The sequence below is a fragment of the Typopeltis vanoorti genome, chromosome 5, assembly GCF_054136105.1.
Source record: "Typopeltis vanoorti isolate ZY-2024b chromosome 5, IOZ_Tvanoo_1.0, whole genome shotgun sequence".
Taxonomy (NCBI): domain Eukaryota; kingdom Metazoa; phylum Arthropoda; class Arachnida; order Uropygi; family Thelyphonidae; genus Typopeltis; species Typopeltis vanoorti.
This window is the reverse complement of record NC_143553.1, coordinates 36,073,657-36,096,017: the sequence shown is the minus strand read 5'-3', so window position 1 is coordinate 36,096,017 and position 22,361 is coordinate 36,073,657. Positions and strand designations below refer to the sequence as shown.

The following is a 22,361-nucleotide window of genomic DNA, read 5'->3' as shown; positions in this document are numbered from 1 at the left end:
CCGATGGTCATAACTGGAAAATAACGTTGCAGAATGGGTATTCGAACAAAGGCAGAATGGTTATCTTGTTACAAGAAATATGATTACAGCATATGCACTAAAATGATCAAGACTGAATCCAGATGAAAGTATAGAATTTCATGCTGCTTCAGGATGGTGTCATCATTTTATGAACAGACAAAATCTGGTAATATGACAAAAAAATTTTCTCAAAAACTACTGGCAGATCTTGACCACAAACTTACCAGTTTCCATAAATATATTATTCAGTTGAGACAAGAACATAAATTTTTGTCAAATATTGGAAATATGGATGAAACTCCTATGAGCTTTGATATGATAAGCAATAAAACAGTGCAGTCTAAAAGGTAGTAAAAGTGTGCTAGTTTGAAGTACAGGTCATGAAAAAACAAGGTTTATGGTTATGTTGTCATGTTTGGCTGATGGAACCAAGTTAAAACCAATGACCATCTTCAAATGTAAAACTAAACCTAAGATAAAATTTCCTTCAGATGTTCTTGTACATTTTCATGAAAAAGGGTGGATAGATGAAAATGGTGTGAAATTATGGATAAATAATGTGTGGAACAGGCAACCAGGCGGTATAATGAAGAAAAGCAGTTCATTAGTATGGGATATGTTTCATAGTCATTTAACTGAGAATACTAAAGGCCTTCTAGAAAAAAATAACACAAAAATTGTTGTTATACCAAGTGGTTTAACTTCTATATTGCAACCACTAGATGTCTGCATGAACAAACTATTTAAAGATCACATGCGAGAAGAGTGGAATAATTGGATGTTGACTGGTGAAAAATCATTTACAAATGGTGGATCTATGCGCACTGCATCACTTGATATGTTGTGCAATTTTGTGATCAAAGCGTGGAATAAAGTAAAAGTAAAGACTGTAATAAAATCATTTAAAAAGTGTGGTATCTCTAATCTTATGGATGGTATTGGAAGATGTTCTGTTCTGGGACACTGATGACGAAAATGAAATCAATTCACCAGATTCAAACTGGGATCCATATTATTATTAAGAGAGACTTCCAGGGAGTCAGAGACTCATCGAGGGAGGCCACGTACTACACACACCAGCTATCATACTTATTCTTGAATTCATTCACACTGCTTGCACTCACAACATCCAAAGGCAATCCATTCCAATCACGTGCCACCCTCTGAGAGAAAAATCTAGCCTCACACCCTTCATTCTCAGCTTCCAAGGATGCCCTCTCGTCCTTTCCCCATCCTCCATAAATTGAAAAATTACATCAATTGAAGTCCTGTATGACCCTTTCAGATGTTTGTAAGTCTCAATCATATCACCCCCCCCCTCTTTCTCCTGTTTGCTAGTGTCTGCAGTCTACAAATTCTCAATGTCTTCATAATCAGTATTGTACAATCCTGATATCATTTTTAACACTGTCCTTTGTACTCTCTCCAATATATCACAATCACAATGGAAACCAGGAGACCAGACCTATGCACAACAGTCCAAGGGAGGTCTTATCAAGGCCTTGTAAAGAGGTAAAATAAAATCCATATCTTTACATGTGAATGTTTGTTTCAGCATTGCAATTATCTTTTGAGGTGTATTTGCAAACTTTGCTACATGGCCCCTAAACTTCAACTTCCTATCTATTAACACTCCAAGATCCCTAGCCTCACTTGGGCATCAACTACCCAAACGTCACCATCTCTTTTAATCACTAAGTCTGGCTTATGCAAACTCGCGGAGGTCCTATAATCTGGTTCCACCGCCGTCTCCCAACCTTTGTTCTTAAAGCAGTTGTTCAGAATGGAGTCCATGATGTCATGCCTATGCAAGCAGACCACATGGGTGCAAAAGCAACACTCGGCTAAATGAGACAATGTCTCACTGTAGTGGTAGCCAGCCCTACAGTTTGAGTCGTCACTACCCCCATTGAGCTGTGCGGGCTCAAGTGGGCAGGGCATTGATCTTCGTCCTGATAGGGTCAATATACTCGAACCCAGGGAGAAGTCTAGTGCCATCCCTTACCCAATTATGCTGGGGAGGCACCAGATATGACTCTTTTAAAGGAGCACCATCTACAGAACAGTGCAGCAGAGATGCCCATCTCTTGTGTTCTGCGGGTGCTGACTCAATTAAGGTACCTTGACAATGGGACCAGCCTTTAGCCCACCAAGTCTTCTTGTATTAATGGGCTATAGAAAGGCTCTCTACAGATAGGGGAAGAAGTTAGTTCTAACTTCGCGATTTCAGACAGCCGCAGGCGTGGGATCAGCCATCTAAGTGATGAAACCCCCGAGCCCACCATCCTTCGCCCTCACATGGAAATATGCAGTAGGGGTTTCAGGTGGCAGTCGGAGCCACGATCTCACTGCTGAACTGATTGCCTTGTCCATTCGGGGACAGTACCAAGATATATGTCCTACCAAACATCAACTTGTGGTAAAAGCGAGGTAGGAGATAATGGGAAAGGAGAAACAGTCTTTGCTGGGGCTTCAGAGAAGCTTTCCTCAAAGAAGCAGTCCCAGCTTCTAGGATAGAAAGGACAGAAGACCTTCCCTTTGGGGTGAACATGATACCGAGGTATCTCCACTCTTCTAGGATGGTCAAAGCATGCAACGGCCTCCCGTGCAGGGAAAACTCTGTAGTCTTGACCTTAAGCTTCTTGTCACGACCAGAGGGGACAAGAGCTAAAGAGCAGGACTTCTCTACATTAACAGAAAGGCCTCGAATAGAGAAAAAGCCAACTGCCCGGTCAAGAAGTTCCTGCAAGCCTATCTTAGTAGAGGCTACGAGAATAAGATTATCTGCAAAGGCCATAGTATTAAAGAAAGAAGTGCCTAGAGAGTAGCCTATATGGCTAGGAAGAGAGTGAAGAAACTCATCTATGACGCAGTTAAAGAAAAGGGGCGATAGAGGATCACCCTGGCAAAAACACCCCACACTGCAGGAATAGAAGTCGCATGGGACCCTGTAGTGATAGTGATTGAGCTACCCAAGTATAGCTCTATAACATAGGAAAGAAAGGGTTCTGGCCATCCAGCAATAGACAGGGCTCAAAGGAGAGCAGGAAGGGAGATGCTATCAAAGGCCTTTTGGAGGTACAGCAATGCCATATATAGAGGCTTAAGGCGGCAGGGGAAAATCAGAGAGAAGAGAAGAAAGAAGATATATATTCTCGGCACAACCGTCCGAAGGGACAAAAGCTCTCTGTCTATAATCACGCTGTATATGTTGCTGAAGTCGTTTAACTAAGATTTTATGATAGAGTAAGTATCACAGGGGAGATGGTAATAGGTCTAAAGTCTGATGCACAGCTTGAAGTTTATTTCTTCGGAATGAAGATAGTTCTTGAAGCACGTAGGTATTGTGGTATTGCTTTACTGGAAAGGAGAATGTCCAATAAGTCTTGAAGAATCTTCAACAGCACCTTCCGAAGCCTAGACGCAGGAAAGCCATCAGGTCCAGAGGCAGAGAAATTGGATGGAAGAGCTGTTTTAATCTCCTGAATAATCTCCATATACCACTACATTACCTTGCAGACTCAGATCCCCAATATACCACTTTTTGATATCTGTCAGTCAGCCATCCTCTTATCCATGCTAATATTGTATAACAACCCAAACCCATTTCCTCCAATTTATGAAGCAGTCTGCCATGCTGTATTCTGTCAAAAGCCTTAGCAAAATCCAAAAGTATCATGGTATATCCATTCCCCTTGTCTAGTTCAATGGTAACATTGTAATAGAATGTGAGCAAGTTGCTAAAACATGACCTTCCCTTAGTAAACCCATGTTGTTCATTGAAAAGTAGAGATTCACTGAAAATTTATTTTTCACTAGGTTAGACTATAATAAATTTAGTTTAATCCTTTATCCCAGTGAGAGCAAACAAAGCTTGCGCCTGAAGATATTTTCAGGCACAAGCTTTGTTTGCTCTCACTGGGATAAAGGATATTAAACTAAATTTATTATAGAGATTCACCGTCAACCCATTTCTGAATGCAGACCCTAACCAATTTTTCCAAAATCTTCACCACCACTCCTGAGATACTAATTGGTCAATAGTTGGATACATCAGTCTTTGCACCACCCTTGCGCAATGGAATTACCATACATTCCTGTGGAATCTTCCCTGTTCTGAGACGCATATTAAACATCCTGGCCAAAGGAATGGCCAGTTCAAGTGAACACTCTTTTAGCACACATGCTGATATCCCATCAGTCCCTACTGCTGAATTCTTATTCAGCTTGTGCAACAGCTCTAATACCTCGGCCTCACACGCCTACATTTCTTCATCTCGTGAAGAGGTAACAGTGAGCTCAATGTTGCGTTCACCATGTTGATAGCTTTTAACAAAATGGGAACTCATTAACTGAACAACCTCTTCTGCACCTGTAACCCTCATGCCATCTAGATTTAGAAGAGTTATTCTTTCATATTCATTCTTTCTTTTACTTGCAGCATATCGATAAAATTCTTATGGGTTCTCTTTAGCACACAGAGCCAGTTTCTTTTCATAATCAGACTTTGCTTTCCATACAACAGTTGTGACTATTCTAGCCTGCTGCTTATAATGTTCATAACGGACGTCATCCTTATGCAAACGGTATTATTTCCACATCGTCCAGTTTCTTACGAATCTCTTGCTTAATAAGATTACACATCCATTTGACTCCTACTTTATTTATTCTTTGAACTCTTTAGACATGTTCTGATATCATATCATTTAAGTATTATTTAAATGCTTCCCATTCACTTTCGATATGCTTTCCATCCAGCAACCGATCCCATTCCAGTGAACTCATTATACTCCTCAGTTGGTCATAATTTCCTGCTTTGTAGTTCAGCATGTAACCTTTTCTGAATGGAACATTCATAAACTTAGTCACTTCTCAAGTGAGTACCACATGATCACTGTCACCAGCTGGAGGCAGAATAGTTACGTCTTTAACTGAAATGCCCTCTGACACTATAATCAAATCTAACACTCTCTGACCTCGAGTTCCTTCTGTCACATGCTGCTTGAGGAAGTTGTCCCCCAAAGCTCAATAAATTTGAGATCGTCGGCCTGTCGAGAGCTCCTAAAAAGATTAGTAGTATTTTGTGTTAACATTAGAAATTTTACTAGAATTTTAAGTAGTATTGTTTGCTTTTTGTTTCTTTGTGTGTCTGTGCAATTTTTGCGTGTTTTCTGTTATTTTAATTATTAATTTTAAGATAAGATAGCATACATATGGCACCGATAAAGAAAAAAATGGCAGCCAGGTCGCCATGTTTGTTTAAGAGTTTTGATGTAAACGAATTTATGCAATGTGCTGTCTGTGAGATGTATGCCTTGCGAAGAGCAGTGGGAGTCTGGTTAGAAAGTGATAGTGGAGTTAATCTGTGCAGAAAGTGTAAAGAGAATGAGGATTTCAAGCATGTTTCGTGTGGCGAGAGTGATATCGTTAACGATAGTCAGAATGTAGAAAATGGCGGTGTGCTAGAGAATTGCATGGTAGTGCCAGATAGGTGTGAGCGTCGTTGAAAGTGTAAATGAAGGTAGAAATACAGAATGAATGGATGATTTTTTGATTGATAATGAAAACGGTGAGATAAATGCGAGTATTGAAATTGCCCATTTGAACGGTGCGATACACAGAGCTAAAAGATAAAGAAATAAAGATAAACTGGAGCGTATGGAAAAATGTGTGCTGAACGTACCGACAAATAACCGGTGAAAGTTTGTGACCGCAAATAATAGAATGTTCGCTATTAAGAGGTATAATAGTTGAGAGTTTAACGAAGTCGTACCAGCCGGGTTTGAACATAAAGGATGTCAGCGAATCTATTCGACTGCAAAAACAGAGGGTGAAAGAGATGATAATTGTGGCAGGAACAAATGATTTGAAAGAGGACAAAATGGAAATGATAGAGGATGTGAGGGAATTATTTGAGGTAGCAAAAGAGAAGAGTGAAAGAGTTAGGATGGTGAGTATCTTACCGCGGTATGACAGCGAAGTGTTTAGAAGGAGGGCCATAATTGCCAATGACTTTATGCGTGGATTATGCATGGAGAGTGGTGTGGAATTTGTGGAATGAGTTTGATGGGCAAAAGGACTTATATAAGATGGATGGGTTACATTTGAATGGAGTTGGTGTACGGAGACTTGAAAAAGTGTTGATGAATGATGTGGAAGTGGGTGTACAAACTCAGGGAAACTAGATTTATTAAGGGGGGGAGAGTAGATATGCAGACTTTAGGGAGGCAGTTGAGTATGAATGAGTATATTATGCCCGAGCGAGTACGAAGGACAACAAATCAGAATGGGATAGTTAGTATATGGCATCAAAGTAGGGATAGGACAAATGGGCTTCTGCAATTCATGTAAACTAATGCCAGGAGTATTAGGAACAAGAAGGAAGAATTTTTGGCCATGGTTGGCACTTCCAGGCCACAGGTTGTTGGTATTAGTGAAACATGGCTGACAGAAGATGATAACGCTAGTGGGATTGAATGCGATGGGTATAGCGTGTTAAGGAGTGACAGGGTGAATAAAAAGGGGGGAGGAGTGTTATTGATGATAGCTGATGAGCTGCAGCCAAGGAGTATAGAAGTTGAACTGTAGGATAGAGATAAGAGCACATTTGAGGCTGTTTGGTTTGAGATAGAATCTAGCAGAACAAAATATACAATTGGGTGGTGCTATAGACCAGGTGATGGAATAGATGGGAGGTGACTTGATTTGACCATGACTTGGGAGGTGGCTAAAGGAGTGGAATTTACAATTAAGACAGGGTACATGTGGAATTACCGGGCTGGTAAGTATGACAAGCTTAGGTGTGTGCTTGGCTCAGTGCCATGACATGTAAAACTGCAAGGGCTGGATGTTGATAGTGCATGGGAGGTGGTTAAGAACTATTTGCAGGAGGCAATGGTTGACTGTATACCAAGAGTAGGGGTTAAATGGATGAATAACACTATTAAGCTTGAGCTGCAAAAAAAGAAACAATTGTGGAATTTAAGGAGAAAGGTGACCATCAGGCGCAGGAACAGTATAAAGCTCAGGCCAGGATGGTAACAAGGGTGGTAAGAAAAGCAAAAGCAGATTACGAAAGAAAATTGGCCATGCAGGCTAAAGAGAATCCCAAACAGTTTTTTCAATATGTTGCAAGTAAAAGGAAAAATGCTCATGGTAGAATGATCTTAACAAATGCTGAGGGTAGGGAGGTATCCGAATCAGTCAATATTGTGGAATTACTGAGCAAGCACTTTGCAAGAGTATATCATCCAGGTGGTGACTTTGCAGGAATGGAAAAACCAACAGTTTATACTGGAATTGTGATGAATGAAGTAGAGGTAACTAGTCTATTACAGAACCTCAATGTCAATACATCTGTGGGATTGGATGGTATACCAGCTCGTGTCGTACGTGAAGCGGCTGAATAATTGTCAGTGCCCTTGACCATTTTGTTTAATTTGAGCCTCAGGTCTGGGCCAGTCCCAAGGGGGTGGAAAGAGGGGAAAATAGTTCCACTGCACAAAGGTGGTTCCAAGGCTACTGTTGAAAATTACGGCCAATCATCATAACAGGAATCATTATCAAGGTCTTAGAGAAAATAGTCAAGAGGAAAATACAAGATTGGATAGAAGAAAATGGGATACTGTATCGGGGACATCATGGTTTTGTGAAGGGTAGGTCATGCCTCAGTAACTTGCTCACGTATTATAACACAGTGATGGCTGAACTGGATAAGGGTAATGGGTTTACAGTGATTCTACTGGACCTTGCTAAGGCCTTTGGCAGGATACCACATGGAATTCTAATCAGTAAATTGCAGCATATGGGGATGGACATAGGGTTGGTGAGATGGATAAAAGGGTGGTTGATGGAGAGAGATCAGAGAGTGGTTTACTCAGGAGTAGAGTACACAAGACGGCCTGTGACTAGTGGTGTGCCACAAGGATCTGTTCTTGGACCACTGCTGTTTAATTTGTTCATTAATGATATAGGAAAGGATTTGAGAGGAACAGTTCATTTGTTTGCGGATGATGCGAAGTTGGGTAGGGCAATAGTGAATGAAGATGATGTCAAAATTTTGCAGGATGATTTGGATAGATTGGAGGTCTGGGCTAAGGAGAACGGATGTCAATTTAATGTGGCAAAATGTAAGGTTATGCATTTTGGGGTCAAAAGATTGGCGGCAGTTTACTGCATTGGTGGAACTGTGCTCCAGGAAATTGATGAGGCACGAGATTTAGGAGTGTTGGTGGATAAGGAATTAAAATTTAGGGGACACATTGCAAAAGTGGCCAAATCAGCTCATCAAATCACTCGGTTGCTGAAGAATACGTTGACAAGCAGAGACAAACAGGTTATTGTTCCTCTGTATCGAGCCTTGATAAGACCCCATCTCGACTACTGTGCCCACATTTGGTCACCTAGGTTTCTTCTTGATGGGGAGGATCCAGAGGTGAGTGACCAAGATGATAGCAGGTCTGTGGAATGAACCTTATGAGAACAGGTTGAGGATTTGTGAGTTGCAAAAATTGGTTGATAGGCAGAGGAGGGGAGATATGATTGAGACATTCAAATTATTGAAGGGTTTCTATAAAATTAATTCAGAAGATATTTTTGAGAACAGGGCTGGTTGTGGGAAGACTAAGGGACATCCATGGAAACTGGGCAAAAGTGTGGTTAGTAAAGGTGTTAGAGCTGGGTTCTTTACTTTTAGAGTAGTGAATGAGTGGAATGTGCTCCCTGAGTCTGTGGTGGATGCTGTGACAGTGAATGAGTTTAAGGCGAGGTATGATAGATACTATATGAATGTTGAATAGTTGTGATGAATATGATTTGGGGTCTCCCTCGATGAGTCTAATGACTCCCTGGAGTTGCCCGTAATAATAGTAATAGTAATAAAATGCATTTTCATTCTTCTCGTGAGATTCTACTGCTACCCAATCAATATTTGGATAATTAAAGTCTCCCATTATGATTACTCTTTTTGCACTCATCTTTTCTATTTGGTGATGCATTTCTTCATCACCAGCAACCGATCCACCAGGTCTGTAGCAACACCCCACTATGTAATTTGTCTTGTTAGATTCCACCTCACACCAGATTGCTTCAAACTCACTGCCACATGAAATATTGTTAGTAGTATTACTACATTCATAAGTCTCAACTCTTGGATTTAAGTCATCCAATATCATTAGCAGCACGTCCCCTCCTCTCCTATCCACTCTATCCTTCCTAAAAATACTGTACCCATGACACTCGATACCAGTTAGTAGGTCTGATTCTGATAGCCAGGTCTCACTAATTCCTACAATCTGAGGTTGCAACATCCTTTGTTTCTGATACTCCTAGCATTTGTGTACAGACATAATAATTTACCTGTATGTTCTTTTGTATAGTCTTGTTTGCAGTCTGCCTGACACAGTTGGACAACTTGCAGATCTCTATTCTTCTCTAATACCTTATACATGTAGACAACTTTGCACACACGATGGGTCCGAACCGGATGAACACAAACCCGAAATCATTCTCGCTTCGTCAACATTTCCACGACAAAGCCCATTCCCGTCATTAACACAGTTATATACCACTGTCGCTCTTACACTCACATTCACACCATTCCTCCCTTTAGAATTTAGTTTCCTTGACTCTGTGTCAGGTCTCATACCAGTTATTAGTTTTTCAAGACTCCTGATATCAAATGCATTCAGGTGTAGGCCATCCCTCTTATACAAATCCAATCTTTCCTCAAACTCACTCCACACATCCATTCCTTCTACACAGCCTAAGCATCGAATCGTTTGCCATCATAACCCCTTCTTTTTAATTCATTTTTATCATAGCGAGGTAAAATACAAACAATTTTCACTTTCTCACTCTTCGCTCTCACCTCTTCCAGAAACCCTTTCATGTCCTATCACATACTGAACTTATCGCCAGTTAAATTGTTTGTACCTACTTCAACTACTTTTCTTTTCTGATTTTGAATTACTTGAGTTATATTTTTAATTTTCGCTCCATGAAAACTCAATGTTATATGACGATCATTTAAACAATGAATCTGAAGAACTATTTTCAACAGATGAAGAAAACCAACATGAAAGCTGAGATTAATAATTATTATTTGGTTTTTAAGACTTACATCTATTGTAATATTTTAAATAAATCTGAGAATTTCATCTGAGAATTTGACTATAATGAATATGACCATGTTGCCACCTATTGGTGAGAGTGATCATAGGGTCCTGACCTGGGAGGTGGCTAAATGTGTGAAATTTTCGATTAAGACAGGGTACATGTGGAATTACCGTGCTGGCAAGTATAACAAGCTTAGGAGATTGCTTGGTTCAGTGCCATGGCATGTAAAACTGCAAGGAATGGATGTTGATAGGGCATGGGAAGTGGTCAAGAAGCATTTGCAGGTTATGGCTGACTGTATACCTAGAGTCCGAATAGTAAATCAAGTAGGGGTTAAATGGATGAATAACACCATTAAACTTGAGTTGCAAATAAAGAAACAACTGTGGAGGAAATTTAAGGAGAATGGTGACCTGCAGGCACAAGAACAGTATACAGCACAGGCCAGAAGGGTAACGAATATGGTAAGAAAAGCAAAAGCGGATTATGAAAGGAAATTAGCCATGCAAGCTAAAGAGAATCCCAAACAGTTCTTTCAATATGCTGCAAGTAAAAGAAAAACTGTACATGGCAGAATGATTTTAAGGAATGCCGATGGTAGGGAGGTCACTGAATCAGTCGATATAACGGAATTACTGAGTGAGCACTTTGCAAGAGTATATCATCCAGGTGATGACATCGAAAGAACCATTAGTTTATAGAGGAATTGTGGTGAATGAAGTGCAGGTGAATAGTCTATTACCTATTGGTCGGTAGTTTGCAACAGTAGTCTTTGGATCCTCCTTTATGCTATTTTCCCCTCTTTCCATCCCCTCGAGACTAAACTAGACCCGAGACTCAGATTAAACAATATGGTCAAGGGCCTTTACAATTCTTTAGCTGATTCATGTAAGACCCGTGCTGGTATACCTTAATGTGAATACATCTGTGGGATTGAACGGTATACCAGCACGGGTCTTACATGAATCAACTAAAGAATTGTAAAGGCCCTTGACCATATTGTTTAATCTGAGTCTCGGGTCTGGTTTAGTCTCGAGGGGATGGAAAGAGGGGAAAATAGCATAAAGGAGGATCCAAAGACTACTGTTGCAAACTACCGACCAATCAGCATATCAGGAGTCGTTGCCAAGGTCTTGGAGAAAGTAGTCAAGGGAAAAACACAGGAATGGATTGATGAAAATGAGATACTGTATGGGGGACAGCATGGTTTTGTGAAGGGTAGATCATGCCTCAGTAGCTTGCTCAGGTTTTATAACACAGTGACGGCTGAACTGGATAAGGGTAATGGGTTTACAGTGATACTGCTGGACCTGGCTAAGGCCTTTGACAGGATACCACATGGAATTCTAATCCGTAAACTGCAACATATGGGAATGGATATAGGGTTGGCGAGATGAATAGGAGGGTGGTTGATGGAGAGATACCAGAGAGTAGTTTACTCAGGAGTAGAGTCCAAAAGATGGCCGGTGACTAGTGGTATGCTGCAGGGTTCTGTTCTTGAACCACTGCTGTTTAATTTGTTCATTAACGATATAGAGAAGGATCTGAGAGGAACAGTTCATTGTTCGCTGATGATGCAGAGTTGCGTAGGACAATAGTGAATGCAGAAGATGTCAAAATTTTGCAGGATAGATTGGAGGTCTGGGCTAAGGAGAATGGATGTCAATTTAATGTGGCAAAATGTAAGGTTATGCATTTTGGGGTGAAAAGATTAGCAGCAGTATATCACATTGGTGGAACTGTACTCCAGGAGATTGATGAGGCCAGGGACTTGGGAGTGTTGGTGAATAGGGAGTTGAAGTTCAGGGGGCACATTGCAAAAGTGGCTAAATCAGCTCATGAAATCACTTGGATGCTGAAGAATACTTTGACGAGCAGAGATAAGCAAGTTATTGTTCTTCTGTATCGAGCCTTGATAAGACCCCATCTCGACTACTGTGCCCAGATTTGGTCACCTAGGTTTCTTCTTGATGGGGAGGAGGTTGAGTGGATTCAGAGGCAAGCGACCAAGATGATAGCAGGTCTATGGAATGATCCTTATGAAAACAGGTTGAAGATTTGTGGGTTGCAGAAATTGATTGATAGGTAGAAAAAGGGAGATATGATTGAGACATTCAAATTGCTGAAGAGTTTCTACAGGATTAATTCAGAGGATATTTTGAGAACAGGACTGGTCGTGGAAGAACTAGGGCACACCTATGGAAGCTGGGCAAGTGTAGTAAGGGTGTTAGAGCTGAGTTTTTTACTTTTAGAGTGGTGAATGAGTGGAATAAGCTGCCAGAGTCTGTTGTGGGTGCTATGACGGTGAATGAGTTCAAGGCAAAGTATGATAGATACTGTGTGAATGTCGAATAGTTGTGATGGATATTATGTTTAGGGCCTCCCTCGATGAGTCGAAGGTCTCCTTGGAGTCGCCCGTAATAATAATAATAACACTGCCTATTTTCTTATATAACGATGTATTGTAACTACCTAAATGTTCATCCAAGAAATTAAGCTTCCCATTTTATACTCGCCGTATAAGACGACCCATGATTTCGAGGGGTTTTCTGTAGTATTTGAGAGTAGTCTTATATGCTGACATATATGGTATATACGGTATATACGTTAAAGATACCAAGCAATTTTATAAATTTGGCTTTAATCCTTTTTCCCAAGTAAGCAAACAAGCAGGTAAGTGAAGTTTGTGCCTGAAGTATTTTCAGGTCTGAAGCAACTCGTGGTAAAGGTGGAGTAAGCTCTGATAACTTTCCTTAGTATCACCCCTAATGCAAAGCACATCTTGCAGACATGTATGATGCTATGCATTAAGGGAAGTGCCGTACTCATCTCGTCCCACTGATGATACCTCAATAAAGATCGAAACTGGTCTGGGTAGTGGCCCTTCCCTTAATGCATAGCAACCTACATGTCCACAAGGAGATGTGTTTTGCATTAGGGGAGATACTAAGGAAAGTGATCAGAGCTTACCACGAGTTGCATCAGACCTGAAAATACTTCAGGTGCAAATTGACTTACCTGCTTGTTTGTTTACTTGTGAAAAGGATTAAAACCAAATTTATAAAATTTCTTGGTATCTTTAACACACACACACACACACACACACACACACACACACACACATATAAAGCAATCTGCTCTACTTACCGATGATTTATTATAAACACCAAATTAGCTTCTAAAGCCTTCCTTGGTAGTTCAGTTGGAAAAAAAGCTGATACTTTATTATTGCACAAACTGCAGGTTCAAATTCCAAGGAAGGTACAGATGAATGTGACACCCAGATTTGGATAAATTTGACTAGCTTCTTTAGTTTAAAAATTTAACCATTTTATAAAATATTTAATATGGGCTTTTGTCAAAGGATATGATTTGCAAAAATCTCAACTATAACATTCATAAACATTGTCCTTCCTTTACAACAACTTCCAATGATACTTTCAAAATCAATTAAAGAGCTAAGTTTAGCGATGCATTTAAAGTGGTGTTCAATGATAGCATAAGAGACAAAGCCACACTTGGATTAGTTTTAAGTTGCTTATGTAGCATTTGTGTTGCTCCGAATAGACAAATGCTTCTTCTGGTTTCACTAATATGGAGGAGCAGTAAAACATATCAAATACACAGTTAATCCTATAATCCAGGAAAGTAGGTAATGAAATCCATTTACTCCATACAGTTTTGATTATTAATGTTACCACAATTGTAACATTATTAAATGACTATACACATAAAATTACTAACAAAAAAAAGAATTTAATGTGGCTGGCCTAGTTAGCAAAGTGTTTAGTGTACCGGCTCTACAACCAACAGGCTGCAAGTTCAAATCCCACCTTGGGCTTGGAGAAAACAGAGGTATTCCATATGTTCTGATTGTCAGATGTGTATAGTACAACAACCATTCTGACCAAAGTAGGATAGATTGCTAGAACAATGAATCTGGTACATTCCCAAGTGCAGAAGCTTATTTTCTATGGAAATGAGATTGAGAAATTTCAGCAGTATAATGTACAAAACAATTTGTTTTGATACACCTAGTGACCCTTTTATTTCACTATATATAATTAAAATAGCACTTCATTTAAATTAATTTTGTATTTCATTTTAGTTACAGATCTGCATATTTGAACCTATATAGTTATTACCTCAATGATGCATCTCCATACACAAATGAATTAGTTCCTTAGAGAAAATTAATCTTTTCCCAAGGATTAAATTTATGTTAGAAAAAAGAAATTAATGGAATCCTTTTCTTGGATTAGTTGGTGAACAATGAAATGAATGGAACTCCCAGCTTCTGTTTATGAGAAGTTTACATGTTCAATGGAAGATACATTCTTCAAGCTTTGCATAAATTGGCTAGGCAATACCAATTTTTGATTCATTTAGACATATACATAAGCACAAAGAACAAAAAATATCAAAAATACAGCACAAAAAAACTCTCTGACTGGATGAAATTTAGTAATATTTAGAATACTATCTACACACAGTCATTCAATTATGCTTTCAATAGGTGCATTTTTATTGGCAAAATGATTCAAAGAGATATTAAATTCTACATTAACAGGATTGAATTCGATGAAATTTGGTATTTAGGATTTCTATTAAAATTTGTTGAATTATTCAATCACACCATTTGTTGTGGCAAAATAATGTCTATATTAAGTCAAAAAAAAAAAAAAGCGAAATTTAAGTTAGTTATTCACATGAAGTCATTTTGATGTCATATGGTCACTCTCATAAATCACTGGGTTTTGGGAGTGAAGCCTTCTGCTAGAAGTGGTAGTCACAGATGTCCTTTCCACAAAGAGTTAGGACATTCACCAACATCTATCTTCCTGACAGGATTTAAACCCACAGCCTCTTGGCTGGAGAGGGGAATATGCTAACCACTTGGCCAACCAGGCTGACAAGCATTATTAATTTTGGATATACTGAGATTATTATTATTACTTTATTTTTATTTTTTATAGAAGTACCACTACTCAATAATTCTTTCAATAACATAACTGTCACATGACATTTCCTCCATTTTGTGGAACTATGAACAATCAAAACTTCATTATAATCCTTATAACATTTTAATTACACATTAATAACTAAGAGGAGTTAACCATAATTAATGTCATCAAATGAATTCACTACTTCTGATTACTGAACTAGTTCTTGGTTGAAAAAGCTGATCAAAGAAAATCTAATTTTGTTATATCTATTTTTATTAGCAAAACAATCTCAAATATATATAATGATATAACAGGACCATTTCAATGATAAAATTATGTAAAACAAAATTTATAGCTGAAGTATATAGGCCAAACAGCTTTAGGTTCAAATGTGATAATGGTGTCATTATACAAGAACACAATTACCAAATGTTAATTTTTAGAATAGTACATGATCATTTTCTTACTTTAACGATGCCAAGAAATTATACTCTTGGTTTAATCCTTTATCCAAGTGTAAGTAAAAAAAATTTGCACAAAGTATCTTCACAACTGGGCTACTTGTATATAGAGGCTAATGACTACCCATCAATTGCCTTAGTATCCCATAACGCAAAGCATATGCTCTTTCAGATGTGTATAATGCTATGCTTATGGGAAGGACCACTACCCAGAATGTTAAGGTCTTATTAGTGAGAGATCCAGAAGATACCAAGGTGGAAATAATAATGCAGAAGTCATATATTTCCCATATACAAGTAGCAAAAAGGTGTATCAGCTTATTATATTAAAATACTCTGGATCAGAGATGGATGTTCAAAGTTTACTCCACTTGGTTAGACTACAAATTAAAGTTATTCTTCCACATTACTTCAACCTTGGCATCTCTTCTGGATCTGGCTCCTACTGAGGAAACCTCAATAAAGGTCGAAACCATTCTGGATAGTGGCCCTTCCCATAATGCATAAATGATACACATCCGAAAGGGCATGTGCTTTGGATTATGGGATACGCGGGCAACTGATATGAAGTCATTAACCTTGATATGCCAGCCTGGCTGGCCGAATGATTAGCGTGTCTGCTGTCCAGTCAAGAGGCTGCAAGTTCGAATCCCGTTGTGGGCATGGATGTTTGTGATTGTCTGTGGAAAAAATAGTGGTGGTGGTCAGCGGTAGATGGCGTTGGTGTAGTTGCGGTCAATTGCTGGATTGTGAGTGGTGGAAGCAGAGTTGTAGAGTAGATGCCTTCCCTTGATGAGTCTTTGGACTCCCTGAAGTTGACAAATAATAATAATATACAAGTAGCTCAGTCGTGAAGATACTTCATGTGCAAACTTTGTTTGTATACACTTGGATAAAGGATTAAACCACTCCATGTTGGAGGTTTAATGGAATATTATCAGCACTGAGAAAGGACTAAAACAAATTTTAATGCTTTGTAAATCAAAACTGCTACCTCGAGTTCAACTGCTCCATACAGTAGTCCACCTATCGTCTAAAAGACTCAGTGAAGATGTCGTTAGTGCCCTAAGCCTACGCCACAATTTTGCCGTTGCACTAAAAGAACTTCTAGTATTGGATATTATGTACAACATTGAATGCGGAATCTGTCACTTAGCTCCGGAAACAGCCAATAACATCAGACTTGACATAGCTAACATCCTCTCCCAGTCGTCACCTCCAAAAAGCAATTTATCTTCCAGATAACTCTCTGCCCTCAGAAAATTATGGAAAGAAAAAAGTATCGTCATCACAAGCTGATAAGCGTAATGCCACGTCATTCTTAATGCCTCAGAATTTAATCGAAAAATACCCCCCCCCCCTCACTGGTCTTACCACATCTTACATAAAAAAACTCTACCCATTTTAAAAATTTAATTGAAAATCTTACTTTAAATAATACAGACATATTGGTCAGCTTTGACATCATCTCATTGTTTACCAATACTCCCCTAATTGACACCTTAACACTCATAAAAAGAATGTTTTTCCTTCTGATATCTTAGAGCTCTTTTACTTTGCCATCAATTCTGGTTATTTTTCTTGGAAGAACAAAATCTACAAACAGATAGAGGTAACTGCCATGGATTTCCCCCCCCTTGCCAATTTTTACATGGAAAACTTTCAAAAACAAGCCACAGACTCTTCCCCTCTAAAATCTTCTATCTGACTACGATATGTAGATGATGTGTTCTCTATTTGGCCTCATGGCCTAGACACATTAGACTCCTTCCTCAATCACCTCAATAGTCTACATTCAAGAATCCAGTTTACAATGAAAAAGGAAAATAACAATAGTTTACCCTTCCTAGACACCTTCCTAATGGTAACCATTCTTTCTCTGTATATTGAAAACCTATTCATACAGGCAGATACATTTACAAACTCTCCCACCATCACCCCTCTCAGCAATATGGCATTATTAAAACTCTAACCACAATCTTTGTTCCAGTGAAGCTGCCCTTTCAACCGAACTCAAACACATGCACAACACCTTCCTTTCCGATGGCTACAATGATTACAGATTTAAAAAAAATAATCAAGTCCTTCCCCATTCCCCGACCATCTCTTCAGAAGGACTTCAGAAATGTCATCACCATACCTTACATCCATGGCACATCAGAAAAAATAGCCAGATCGTTAAAAAAGTACAACCTCCATACAGCTTTTAAGCCCCACCGTAAACTTGTGCCCTTATCAGTTCCACCAAAGATCAGCTCCCTCCTCTCTCAGTGCCTGGAGTATATATAGAGTACCTTGTTCTTGTAAACTGGCTTACTTTGGACAGAAAGGCAGATCAGCAACCATCCGATTAGAATAACACAAATCATACATCTGCAATCATGATTATGGTCAATCTGGCCTTGCAGGCCATGTTTTAGATACAACCCACAGGATTTCCTGGGAAAAAAACCACAATGCTCCACCATATTAAATTCAAAAAAGAAAGACTGTTCTCTGAATTCTGCACTCAGGAATCAACCTAATTTAAACAAATACGGTTGCATAAAACTTCCCAAAATTTGGGAAACATTAATTATCAGAGATCCCTCTTTACATCCTAGGCCACCTGCAAATACCCATAGAGGGTGCACCACCTAGAGAGGACTTCAGTTTCACTCACTGTTGTATTTATGTGTGTTGTTACAAAAAGTTTTTTGTAATCTCTGAAGATGTCTGTGACTGAGACGAAATATTGGAAGGCATTAAAACTAGTTTTAATCCTTTCTCAGTGCTGATAATATTCCATTAAATCTCCAACATGAATTCTTCACAGCACTTAAGGCTCAAACACACGGAAAAGGATTAAACCAAGAATATAATAATTTTTTGGCATCTTTAATTTATAGTCTAGGAAGTAGAAAAACTTTCAACATTTTCTTACTGGTTTCTCTACTAATCTTCATTTTTCCCTCAATGAGTCTTTGGACTCCCTGGCGGTGTCGCATAATAAAAATAATAATAATATCTTTCTCCATGTTTCAAATGTTTTTCTAATTTTAGCCTGTATCTATCAATGTATGTATGTATATATGTATCTATGGTAGCACTATGTCATCTGCTAATAGCATGCATCATGGCACTTCAATATTTCTCTTGTTCTTTATTTCTTTTCTTAATTCTCTTTTATTTCTTGCTACTTACAGCTAGTTAGTATCTCAGTAGTGGTGGTTAAAGTATTGAAAAAGTTGGTTAAAGGTAAAACCCAGGAATGAGTGGATATGAAAGGGATACTTTAAGGTGGGCAGAATGGCTGTGTAAAAGGTAGGTTCTGTATTAGTAATTTATTCACATTTTATAATAAATGTAACAGCAGAATTTGATAAAGGAAATGGTTTTACATAGTGATACTGCTGCACTTTGCAAAGGCATTTCACAAGTACTGCACAGAAAACTATTACATAAGTTGGAGCACATGGAAATGGATACAAGGCGGGATAATAAGGAGATAGCGGAATGGTCGAAAGACATCAGAGAGTGGTGCACGGTGGAATGGAATCAAGGCAAACGAGTGGAGTGTCCCATGCTAGGGCCACTACTCTTAATTTGTATATTAAGATAAGTTTTAAGTGCAATTAGTGAGCGTATGCACCCTAGATTTTTTGCTTCGAGTGGTGAATGAGTGGAATGGTTTGTCAGAAGTAGTTGTGTCCCAACAGTGAATGAGTTTAAGGAGAGATATGATAGGTATTGACAAAGTATATATGATGATGTGAGTAAATATGACGTGGTGGCTGACTGTTTAAGGATAGACTGATGATAATCCATTGGAGTTTCCCCGCATGAATTTGAATCCCATCCTTATCCGTTGTTTCATTTTTGTTTTGTGAGAATGTGCAGGGGAACTCGCAATGCCTCTGACTAGGGCTCTTTAATTTTAGTCTCAGCTCTGGTAGTTCCAAGGGAGTGGAAAGAGGATGATGCAAAATTAGGTAGAGCAATAGTTAATCAAAGCAATGTGGAGAGCGCTTGCAGGATGATTTAAATAGGCTGTCAGTATGGGCAAAAGATAATAGTTATCAGTTCAGTGTGGAGAAATATAAAGTTAAGCATTCTGGGATAAACAGATTAAAAGCTGTGTATCACATTGATGGCAATGTACTCCACAAAATTGAGGAAGCTAGAGATTTAGGGGTGGTGAAAGACAGAAAGTTAAAGTTTAGAGGACATATGCTAAGGTTGCCCATAAGATTACTAAGCTATTGAAGAACACATTAACAAGAAAAGATAAGAAAGTTATTATTCCCATTTATAAGGACTTGATACATCCACATCTGGATTACTGTGCTAAGTCTTGTCTCCTGGCGGTGGAGAAGATTCAGAGACGAGTGACCAAGATGGTGGTTTCTTGGGGATGTGGAAGTGTTAGAAAAAGTGTACAGGGAATATTCTACAAAGCAGAATCTGCCCCTCTAATATTTAGATAACATTAGACCTTTCATTTAGTCTGCTCATGAATCATGAGAAAAAGCAATTTTATCCTAATTTATATCTACCAAGCCAAATCTTAACAGGATTCAAACATTTAGTTGAGAGGGTAGTAGATAACACATTTCATATTGCCACAATTAAAAATATATTCTCTTCCACTTTCTCACTGATTTACTGCACAGCATATACAAAGTTCTTCTTATCTAAATGTCACATGCACTGAAAAAAAAACTGACTATGCATAATGGGTAGTTATTGACTTTCAGAATTAATTCATTCTTAGCAAGAACTTGCAAAGAAAAACTAGTAAAGCAGGAATTTATTTCCCATAATGCTAAAAACAAGGGTTGCATTGCAACCCCTGTAATGATAAGTAATGATAAGTCAACTAAATGCTAATTTATGCTTAAACAATAATAATTGTATCCAAAGAAATTAAAACATTCTTCAAACTCAAGTGAATTACATGTATTGATATACTGACAATGGTAAAGAATACAACTTCCTTGGGATAAGTCTTCGTATATCCTAAAAGGCCATACTGCTTTCAGTCCTCAGATTTTATGGTGCATTTTTCATGTTACTCATTACGATAATTCAAATAAATATGTCAATCTAAATTACTGATGGTTGAACTTTTCACAAAGTTGTAGAATAAGACAGCCTGGGTTTATATCTGGCCTACCAGAGTAGTGGATGAAACTTCTGAAGCTATAAGAAAGTATTTGCTTCTGCCACTCTTTTTAACATATATAAACACAAGTGCCACTATTTTAATATATATATATATATATATATATATATATATATTAAAACAGTGGCAGAAATAAATATTTTCATTTATGTATACTTTCGTTAACAAATATATGATATACATATATCATTTGTTTCCGCCAACGAGCTATACAGAAAATTGGTAATATTGAAAACTCAAATGAGAATAACTAATCATTCCTCCAGTTATAAAGAGCTGGGAGTTACAGCTGCAAGTACAATTTAGAAACATTACAAATATAAGTCTTACCAAACTATTGTACTTTCAAGCACCATATTAGCTTCAGTTCCAAAATGAAATCTTTTTATTAAATCGAGTTGTGACGAAAATCAGGCAAGATACTCAACAAATTAAAATTATTTAGATTTAATCCAATAACTTCTCAGCCAGGTTTCTATTCAACTTTTGTAACACTTCTAATTCGGTAAGTCATCCATTCTCCATCTAGCAACACGCTAACTGCAAAAACTAAAAAAAAAGAAAAAAAAAAACAAGTGCAAGTCATAGTCCACAACATCATAAAACTAATCAAGAATTGCAATTTTGCAATTGTGAGAGAGCTTAAAATTCGCCACGTTGGAAGTGTTGGAATTAAGATTACTTTATGAAGGTAAAATATCATCAGTAGTTAACTGGATTTCATTGTTATGAGAGGGAAAAGAGAACGATTGAACTAATTTATTTCAATTTTTTCTCTTGCTTTTACAATTATTACTATGCAAAAATTTTCTAAAAATGCTTATTTGCATTTATAGTATGAAGTATATATATAGGGGAGCCCGTGACGTTGTGAAAACAGCACCTCTATTCAAACAACATAATATTGGTTCGAATCCCGTCCTAGGATAGATGTTTTTAAAAATCTTAGGTGAAAGACAATTTACGACTTTCATTGTGAGATCACCACACTGCTTGATAAATGCGTGAGTACCATGTTTGGTTTGTAAAGCAGGATTACCAGAATATCCAATCCTTAAACATTTTATCGAACTAATATAGGATATGTTTACAGCTATTGTGAATAAGATTTGCATTAAAAACAGCCTTCCTGAATATGCGTACTGTATAACAAATACACATATCTCTGTGAAATTTCATCAGCAGCAGCAACAGTAGCAGTCATTTTCTGTCTAATCGTGAACAAAATGCTTACGCCACACATCTCTATTTTGTCCTATCTTGAGCTTTTCTATGCCACATTTCCAGCCATATCTTAAATTTCATTCTCTAAGCGTCTATTGGTCATCCTATTAATTTTGTTCATTCTTGAGTGGTACTTATTGAAATTACACCCTGCCGATTGCTGTTACTTGGATCTTTTAATGGCTGTTTCAAAGTCTCTCACCTTGGTCTGAGTTCCGACCCAATGTATTGCGCATTCTCTCTTCAATAGTAATACCAATTATTTATTTTTCTATTTTCATCTACATACTACACAAATTGTCAGTCATTTTTTAGTAAAAATCATTGTTTCGCTAAATTATTTCATAAGAAGTATATAAGTGTCGAATATTTTTCTTTTAAGACATATTGGGATGTCTCCTTTGAGTGATTCAGTGTTTTCAAAAGGCT

At 38.1% G+C, this 22,361-nt stretch overlaps 1 protein-coding gene across 1 annotated transcript in view; it reads right to left on the bottom strand.

Annotated features, from left to right (window-relative positions):
* Rpn10 (regulatory particle non-ATPase 10) overlaps positions 1-21,263 on the bottom strand; it is a 245,566-nt gene extending 224,303 nt beyond the window's left edge. The window contains exon 1 of the mRNA XM_090392358.1: positions 21,039-21,263. Coding sequence (XP_090248484.1) covers positions 21,039-21,064 — 26 coding nt within the window. The 5' untranslated portion in view covers positions 21,065-21,263. The remainder of the gene's footprint in view (positions 1-21,038) is intronic.
* Positions 21,264-22,361: the final 1,098 nt, after the last annotated feature.